Source organism: Nematostella vectensis, chromosome 1 (genome assembly GCF_932526225.1).
Source record: "Nematostella vectensis chromosome 1, jaNemVect1.1, whole genome shotgun sequence".
Lineage (NCBI taxonomy): Eukaryota > Metazoa > Cnidaria > Anthozoa > Actiniaria > Edwardsiidae > Nematostella > Nematostella vectensis.
In genome coordinates this window covers 9,450,741-9,460,816 of record NC_064034.1, presented here as the reverse complement: position 1 = coordinate 9,460,816, position 10,076 = coordinate 9,450,741, and the positions used below count along the sequence as shown (strand labels likewise).

Here is a 10,076-nt window from a genome sequence, read left to right as displayed (position 1 = left end):
ATTTGAGATTCATAGGTCAAAACTAGTGGCATCAGAATTTAACGCGAAGGAATGGCCGGTGGAGGACTGCTTAGTCCAGATAGAATGTCTGGGCCCATGAAACAAGATTTATAGGCAAAAACTAGAGATATTTAGCTCAACACAAGCGCAACAGCGTGCTTCTTACCAACGACTCTACATTTGGGTGGCCTGTGTCTGAATAGGTGCATGAGAATGGGGTCGAGATTGCTTATACACAGGCGTTCAAGTGGCCTCCAATGTATTATGTTCGTATCATTTATATATTTTTTCAAAATTCTATATAAAAAATAAACCCGCACATCGCTTTATCGCCCCCAAAAATGTTCAATAGTCTTACTAGTATTATATCAAGAGAAGCATGTTCACGTTATGAAATATAGATTATAGATATGTAAATAAATATGAGAAATGAGTTCAAGCAAAGCGTTGAATTTGTTTATTGACTGAATTAATTCGCATGGAGAAATTATCTATATATATATATTATTACGGTAACTGGCATATCGTCTGCATATATTAATGTATAATATTGAAGATCTATTATTAGTTTTCTTTGTAAGATTAAAAAAGGTTTCAACCCAACGAAAACCCACGAAATTATATAAAATATGGCGTCAAAATATCATTCACGGCTACCAGCCAAAAATAATTACTCTAAAAATTAGATGCCCAACAAGTTTATAAATATCTGGTAGTCCGGGTCCTTTCCATAAGTCTCCTTCTATCACGTTGTATTTTTTTAAATTGATTTAGAATTTAGAGACATTAGTTATGATTCTCTTCCCAGCGAAAATAAGAATTCACCAAGACTTACAATAATAAATACAGGCCATCTTAGGCATTTCCAGCTCGTTAACTTGAATTCGCCACTAAAAATTACTTTGAGTTAGTGTAGAGTTCGGGAAACGTTCAAAAACGGCTTATAACTGATCCAGTGGTTCTTGGTAGGTCACATAGATCTAACAATTCTAATCTATACAATTCTGAGTTGGATTTGCGTCCGCAAAGTCAAGCAGATGAAGACACATTGACAGTACCTTCCGTCCCGCAAACAAAGTGACTTTTCATTTTTTTCACTCAAAAAGGGGTATCCGCATCTGCCGTAAGACATTGGCACATCTCACTCAAGACCTCTTTTCGACCACTATCCGAAATGGTTTAGGGCACAGGCTTGCCCCGAAAACCCCCTCGAGACTGGGAGGATGTCCATTTGGAGGAACACTGAAGCGAAACTTGTGCAACAGTCGAGAGATGAACAAGAACAGCTGCATCTTCCCAAGCGATTCCGCAAGGCAGACTCTTCTTCCAGCTGAAAACGGCAAGTAACTAAGTGTCGCCGGACAGATAAACTTGCCTTTATCATCCAGAAACCTTGTAGGATCGAACTCGTCGGGGTTGGACCACCTCTGAGGGTCATGATGCATATTCCAGACATTGAAAAGCACGATTGTGTCCTTAGGGACCTCGTACCCTCGAAGGTGAGTGTCTGTCGTGGTGGAATGTGGAAAGAGGAGTGGAACAAGAGAACTACTCCGCAGGACCTCAGCGATTGTAGCTTCAATTAGAGGTAGATTCTCGCGGTCTGATAGCTCGGGCGCTCTGTCGCGACCGACAACCTCGTCTATCTGTTGGTGCAGCTGCTCTTGTACTTTAGGATTTCTTATGAGGTAAACCAGCGACCAGAGGATGGACGTCGCGGTGGTTTCTAGTCCAGCACTGAAAATGTCGTTCATGGTCATGATGATATGGTCTTCCGTCATAGGCAGGTATGCAGATTCCTCTTGGGAGGCTTTGTTGGCGCTGAGGAGGGCGTCTGTTAGGTCGCGAATGACGCCGTGTTCGTAGGTGACGAGGTGCTCTTGGTATTTCTTCTGGAGGACGACATCTCTGTTTTGACATGCTTCCTTGATTTGTCGCAGCCCTAGAAAGATAAATACAAAGTTGACATTTCTAGAGAAGTTTCATGTAAAAAATAGCTTGACAACAGGAAATCTCTTCAAGTGATTATGAGATCACCCTTAACATCCAATAAATATGTATATATACATGACAGCCTTAGCAACCAAAGAGATATATATATATACATATACATGACAGCCCTAGCAACCAAAGGTATACATATATACATGACGCCTTAACTAGCTATGAGATACATATATACGACAGCCTTAGCAACCTATGAGATGTATAAACATATGTACATGACAGCCTTAGCAACCAATGAGATAAATATATACATAGATTGCAGCCTTGGCAACCAACGAGATACATATATATACATAACATCCTTAGCAACCAATGATACATATATACATGACAGCCTTAACAAACAATGTATTTGTGACAGCCTAAGCAATGAATGAATGGGTTCGAAAAGAGAAAGAAGGAAAAATGAGACGTCTTCTCCTTCCTTTCTCTTCCCTCCCGCCCCTTCCCCCCTCCGCCGTCTTGCTCTCGCGCCTCGTTACGCTGACTGCGACGCCCTGGGTACCCGGGGATGGATAGCTATCTCAATACGTACCTTTATTTGGTAAGTGTCTAAGCCATGGAAAGTAGTCGACCAAACTGGCAGCACGGAACCCTTGCACGAATTGTTCCGTGTAGTCGACGACCGTGTGGAACTCTGGGTCGTCCATGTCATAGCGCGAGCCGAACACAAAAGAGCAGATGATGTTGAGCACCGCGAGGTTCACGTCATCCTTAGGGTTGTGGGCGCGGCCCTCCACGAGGGAGAGTCTCTTGATCAATTCGTCCGCCTCCACAGTGATCTAAATACAGGTGCCGTGATCAGGTATAAGGTGTGTCAAATGCAGATAGGGGGATGGGCCCTCTACATATGGAAAGCTTTTTGATCAATTTCTCCGTCTCCGGAGGTATTGGTGGGCAAGGGTGATCTCAGGGCCAAAGATCGCACAACGTTTTATTTTATAAGGCTCGACAAACCCTGCTCCTGAGTTTATTTTTTAGATAATATCAATCGACTCAATTTTTCACCGCGTTTTTCAAAAAAGAAAGTATACAAAAAGCGTTGGAAGAAACTTAGTTAAAAGGGAGATCTTGGATTTCGCTGTTTTTGTGAGAGCCAAGAACGTATGGTGCTCCCTGAATCGACAGAAAATTGCGCCTTTGACTCTATTGAAAAATATATTTAGGATTTGAGGCCAGCGGTATGGGTTTAAAAAGATCTCGGATGTATGGTCAAGATGACCGGATGTGCAAAAATACTAGACTCACTATATCTAGAGTACGTGATGGCTATCCATTTAGAGGTTACCTTTTCCTCAAGTGGTTTGAGACCGCTGCCAAACATCCTTAAAGCCGAGTGCGCAATCTTTCGCTGTTGTTTCCACAAAGGCCCAAAGTCTCCAAAAGCAATATCTGTCCCATTACGGGATATCAGGCTCGCGGTGTACAACATGGGTCGGCCAGCGAAGTCATTCGCACGACGGACAAGCGCCTCACGAGCAGCCTCGATACTATTCACGACCACAATCCGATGACTTCCGACTTTGAGCCGAAACACTTCTCCGTAAGACTTGGCGAGTTCTGTGAGGCCAAGATGAGGGGTGGGGCCCATTTGAAGCATGTTGCCGATGAGGGGGAGGGGTAGGGGGCCAGGTGGAAGTTTTTTGTTCTCTCTATAGTGGGAACCGAAGGAGAAGAGCATCAGCGCTGAGATAACGACCACGAGGACGGCCACGCCTTCTATAAGCATCCTGTAGCTCCTCCTCCTTTTGGAGGACGACGGGGGTTATGGGAACTGAAATCAAATGGACAGTCTTAAGCAATGACTTACACAAACAGGAGGAATTGTTCTCTCAGGGAGGAGGGGAATTACCACCGCGTTTTCAAATGTAATGACTATGTTTTGATAAAAAGTAAGTGTCTAACATTGGACCAAAGTCATTTCAAGCTAGTCCAACAATACTTAAGGTTTTGGGTGTTAGATTTATCGTCAGTTTGAATTGAGTTTGTGTTGGGCTACAAAATAATATTAACTTCAGGTGGAGGGAGTATCGACTGAGGTATCGTTTGAGTATTTGAAGGCTAGGTTTAGCCATTGCAAGGTTAGCACACTCGAAGACAGGGTTCTATTCTTGGACATATAGACCGCCTTCAACATATTCGTGGTATTCGTATCATTTGCCACCGCCACGTCCTTCGTCCAATTACCTTTACTTCTTTCTCCACCATCTCTGTTACGTAACAGCCGCGATCAAGATGACTATTTGCAAGGTCGCTCAGGGTGACTCGCGCTATAGTGCACTATATATCACAGCTTGATAGCTGTTTGCTGGACTCTGCACATCACCCTTGCTGTCGGTGGCGAACTAAGGCATTCTTTACATGACACGAAGGGCTGGTGCTGAGTCACCTTTGATGCAATAAAGAGCGCGCAATGATCGGGCAAAATGTTTAGAGCAACTGGTGTTGTCTCTGACTAAAAACGTGCAAGGTGACCCATTTGAAATAGTCACATGTACTGTTCACACGTAAATACAGCGATTCACGTGAGTAAAAGCCCTTTAAGATTGTCCCGAGGGATTCCAGACAGCCCCGAGAGACACGAGTAATACGAAGACTGCTAGTGGCTAGACAGCGAAATTAATTGATCACTTATTCGTTTAAAATATGACACGAATGAATTATAAGTACTACTTTCATACACAGAAAAACAGGTATGACGCCTATGCGAAAGAAATTTCGACCCTCTAAATGGATACTGTGATAACGAACGGTCCAATTTTACCCCACTTGAAAAACTAAGCTATAGAGAACCGGGTGTAAAACGAGGTGCCAGTCTTTTGCACAATTTCCGGACATCTAAATTCCTCTCGTAGCACTTTCTTATACACTTCACCACCGGTGTAGAATAAATGATCGCAAAAGGCAATGAATGCAGCGTTACCTTATGAGAGTCAGAGCTCGTGAACTGCGCGAACTTGAAGGCCAAAGAGGTAATACATCGGATTATGATCAACTTACGAACATACGACACAGACAAACCCATGAGTACTTATGTCATCGAACGCGCTATTAGAAAACCTGTAACAGTATCGGCGGGGTGTGATAATCTGAGCTCATAAGCCAACGAGCAGTGCCTACACGTAACATGGGCACTTGCACAGAAAACTCGCGAACTTACAAGCCTCAGAAATGATTCAAAGACCATGGGCCAGGTCTACGATACTTATATTATTTCTATACTATTATGCTGTGAACAGCTATATGTTTACCGAAGATTGAATTGAGCTTGCACTGTAAACTACGGCGCCAACACTAAAAGACTCCCTTCACAGTGTGAATGAGGGAGATCTGATGGATGGCGTATAAGTACAACAAAAAGTCAACCGTTAGCGTTACATTAATGTTAGGAGAATGTGTTCTTCTTGTTTGAAAAGTTTTACGTGGCTACGTAAAATAGCATCATATGTGATCATTGGAAGGCATTATCATGATCATAATGATCGATCCTTGTCATTATTATTATCATAAGTTCAATGAAATACAAACCTAGGAACACCGAGTCTTATCTAGTTGGAATGATTGGCTGTGTTTATAGAGGCAATTCAGTCCGAAAACCTCCCTGGAAAAGTATAAAATAGATACCCGTAGCAGCAGGGGGTGAGATATTATCTATCGATAAACCACTTCCTGTTTACATGTCAACATCAATCACCAATAAAACACATGATAGTCCTATCGCTGACCTCACTAGAGAGGGGGGGAGAGATGGCGACAAATAAAAGGACCTTTGAACAATGGCCAAGGAGGGGAGCATCCGGCAGATTGTATGATTCGATGCAGTTGCCTCAACCTTCTTTGAAAAACAATTTGACCGAAATTTAACATGGGGTGGCGTGTTCCAAGACGTGGATGATTTATGATTCATAGATGCTAATGGTGATGTTCAATTGCAACGGTAAAAGGAAGTACATGTTGGGCTTCTTTGTCACTCATCTAAACTCAATAATGTCATGTGCTTACACTGTGTATTAAAGTAAACCTCATGAGTACGCAGCTGCTTTGTCTCCTATTATCTTTGTTCTACAAAGGAGTTCTTTTGTCTCTATTCTTCTTGTTCTTTGTGTCGAGGTGCGGATATTGTTCATTTGCCCAATCAAATTGCAGCTTGTAAGAGCTGCGTACTGACCCCATGATTCAAAAGTTTTCGTTGACACGGTCCGTCTACGACGACAACTCTGCGCCATTAATCACCTCGTGTAGCTAAACCGATGCTTATTGATTCACGATTAATAAAGTAATCAGTTGTGAGTAGACATGCTTGTAACTCTCTGCTGATCCGTGTCCGAATAGTACATTTATTAACACTAAGTGACCCACTGTTTACTTCTTCCACGATCACTTCACCAAGTCCCCACATATTCTTACCTCTGATCGAGAACGCCCTGAAATGTAAGCCCCGCTGGGTCTCTTGTGGTGTGCACTATCGTAGCGGTGTACTCGATGAATGGTCCGCCAAGTGAAAGTGTATAGACCCTGATAGTGTTTATATAATGATATGCAAACGTCCTGCGCACAGGTTGCTCGAGAGCCTCTCTACTAATCCTGCGAATAATATCAAAAATTTAAAGCGATTAATGAACTGTGAAGAGCTTACAGAAGGCCTTTGTAACTTGGACTAATAAGTAGCCTTCAAGTGCTATAAAGGACCCCGACGGATCGCTCTTTCGGTCAGGATACCGGGTCAAGTGCCGACTACCCAACACCGACTATCATCTCAAATGCTGTACATCCACAACCTCCCAGTGTGAACATGCACAAAACTCCAGAATACCGAAATGTGCGCACGGATAGCTAAAGAAAACACTTTTTACGGTGAGAAGAAATATCCGTGAATGAGGATGGTGCGTGTTGGAGTAACAAAAACACACAAGGGGAAAGAGGCTCTACATTTCTGGATCACCTTCGAGATTTGCAATTTCTTAAGTTCTTAAGAAAAGCGTTTCCTTCGAAAATGCGTAGGAGGTTCCCGTTGTCAACAAGAATAGTTTTTTTAGTGTTATAATATTTGTACGAGCTGAACTTCCAAATCCCGCTTGTGTTACGGGTAACAATGCAATGATCCCCCGGATCCCTTTTATTTTATTTCATATTTTCATCCTTTTGTAGCTGTACTTAGTAAATCCTTGGATATTTGTTCCTCGGCTTGGTCTTATTTGGACCATTACATTTGATCAAAACAAGACAAATCTAGAATATGCCTTCGGGACATTGTACTTTAAGTAAACACTCTAGCTTCCCTAGGAGCGTGTGACGTTGTTAAAAATAATTACCACAAATTACACTACAACAGAACGAATTACAAAGAAACTAGGCCGTTTTCTTGCAATCATAAAAAAAGAACATTTAAAATCCACAAGACACAAATACGTTTTGCACATGAGTAAAAGACAAAAGGTTTTCATTGATTCTCATTTTGGTACAAATCGCACAAAAAAGAACATTTAAAAGGCTCAAATATGTTTAGTATATGAGCTATCTGAAGGACAAAGGTCTAGAGTTTTGGCAGAAGGAAAAAGGTCTAGAGTTTCTGCAGTAGACCTTTAGAGATTCTCATGGTGAACGACCTTTAGCGAATTAACCGGCCTTAGGGCGGATCGCAATCTGTTGTGCATACGTCTAAAATACGTATATGTAGAATTTACTATTAATGTTCCCCCTCTTTTCCTACTTTTTATTCCTATTTCAAGTTTTAGTTTTATTCTATTTTTTTTATCTGTACAATACCAAATCTTAATCTTTCACTAGATCATTATTTAGGGTTAGTTTGATTTATACAATACCTCTTACCCAATCTATAAAAGAGGAACCAAATCAGTTATAAGCAGGGACTGGACTAAAATATCTTACTGCTCATAAGCATCAAGAACAATTAATTAAGATGGCCTGGTGGGACTCACAACATCAAAAAGAGAAAAACATCAGAAAAAGGATTATCAAAATTCGATAACCTTTTTTTAGGAATATCGACATTAATGTTTGAGGAAAATATGGCAAGAAAAAAAAAGTTCCTACTGCGAAGGGTGTAGAGTTATTCGGGTTTTTATTCGAGTTACCCGAGAAAAACTAAAATCGGACCCGTCCAAATCGTACTCGCGATAACGATTTACAAGAGTTCGCATACTTTCAGTTAGCGGGATATATTGTTTATATATATTTTATCAAAAATAGCTAGAGCGGCTAAAAATAACCCCCCTTTCCTTATGGGTGTTTCTTGACTATGAATACATGAATATTGTTCTGTACAAAACATATCCGTAAAAGGCGCATAAACCCGGATGTATTAGAGCTACGTTATTCCACCTGGGCAAAGGAAAGGATGCAAAGGGTATCTATTCTGATTCTCTTATTGTTATCACTGTGTATACATTTTAATTATCAAAGTCAACATCGTCATCATGGCATTGATCATTTCTGATTCTATAAAATGAACACCGTACATCTTTTTAAACAATATAATTTTACATTCAATTGAGTGTTAATCATAGTTTTTATTAACCCACATTACGACCAGTGTGTTACATTGCTTCACAAACATTTCTAAAAGATCTCGTTTTTTCGTCTGTATAAAATCCTGTTGAAAACTATTTGAAAGAGTGACGGCTGAGCCCAATGTGGCGGGATTTTAACATGTAAAAGGACCGCACACGCGAACAGCCATGAACAAATTTCAAGATTATGTGCCTCATTACATGAACACGTCTTGGTTCACCGACTACTAGATTAAAGTGTCTCACAGTGCAGTAAATAAAACCGGCAACCCGCTTGCTGCGACAGGCAAGAAAACAAAGAAACACTACACAAAAAACCTTTACGCTACTGGGGGTGAACCTACAAGGATAACAAAAGTAGCTTTGCTTAAATAGTTTCCGTTACGTATTTTTATAAACTTTGGACCCAAAATAGTTTTGAGTCATTAAATGTCTAAAAAAATGTTATTAGCAAAAAATTGTAGACTTTTGGCACCCCTTCAACTTGGATTTATCAATATACTTTTTCGTCATTATGAATGAGCTCGCATAAAAAAAACATCAGAAAAGATACTTCTTTTTTTGTTTTCTTTTCCTCTTTTTAAAAAGATAGTCATTCATAATCTATCAATATAAACTAGAAATATAAAATAACTCTTTTTGTTTCACCTACTATTTCATCAAAGCTGGGGCCTCTACCCATTATTCAATAAATTTAATAGACCACTTAACCGCGAGTGCTTTCGGCTATTAAAAACAAGTATTTTCTTAAAAGGAGTATTTTAGACGTCAATCATCGATATTAAAATAGCTTACCTACTATCTTACCTCGTTGAACCTTGTTCCTCACTATCCGACAATCCGTCGCTGAGTATACCGACGCGAGGCCTGCTCACCAATACAAGTCTTCTCCCCTCCATTCACGTGACTTATGACTACGGGAAGTACTTCCATTCTATCAATTGATGGCCGGTTTACAAGCGACCCAGGGGCTTCCTTCCGCATTACTCGCTCAGCCATATTATTGCGCAATCAAATATGGCCACCGGCCTAGCAAGGGCGGGTTTGTTGTCCGTGCGCTGTCTTTGTGAATCCGCCATGACGAACCGCGTTTTTCTTCTTCGTATGTTTGCCATGGCGATGTGCGGATTCGATATCCGTTTGCTTTCTTCCTGAATCCGCCATTTCAATGCGCGTTTTTTTTCTTCGTATGATGCCCTCGTGAATACGCGATGACAAACGATGCGCTTCTTCCGTGTGGTCGGGACCGGCTGAAAGTAAAGGAAAATGTTTCCACAACAATAATATCAGCTAGTCATCAAACTAGTCCCTTTAAGCAAGGAGAAAAGCTGAAAAATAAGGATTAGCCGAAATAAAAAGGGTTAGGGAGATGCAGGTCCGCCCTCAAACGGGTAGGGTTAGAGGAAGACGTCTAAACATATCCACTCACAGGAGAATTGGGGACCGCCCCGCTAATAATACTACAAGACTTAATGAAGTGACTCCCACTATGTGACATATAACACGCTGCCTCCGAAAATAGATAACGTATTGTTACCG

The 10,076-nt window shown here is 41.1% G+C and overlaps 1 protein-coding gene across 5 annotated transcripts; it reads right to left on the bottom strand.

Annotated features, from left to right (window-relative positions):
• Positions 1-441: 441 nt before the first annotated feature.
• LOC5520342 (steroid 17-alpha-hydroxylase/17,20 lyase) lies at positions 442-10,076 on the bottom strand. 5 transcript variants are annotated; one of them, XM_032365415.2, is made up of 5 exons: positions 9,345-10,076; positions 6,415-6,591; positions 3,296-3,781; positions 2,543-2,789; positions 442-1,942 (listed from the first exon to the last, which is right to left on the bottom strand). In XM_032365415.2, exons 3-5 carry the CDS (start codon positions 3,734-3,736, stop codon positions 1,146-1,148), a joined length of 1,485 nt encoding a protein of 494 aa, XP_032221306.1. In that variant the 5' UTR covers positions 3,737-3,781; positions 6,415-6,591; positions 9,345-10,076; the 3' UTR covers positions 442-1,145. The 5 variants fall into 5 exon arrangements, with proteins under 5 accessions (XP_032221306.1, XP_048581322.1, XP_048581328.1 ...); XM_048725365.1 differs by lacking the exon at positions 9,345-10,076 and having other exon boundaries at positions 6,415-6,980; XM_048725371.1 differs by lacking the exons at positions 6,415-6,591; positions 9,345-10,076 and adding an exon at positions 5,536-5,697.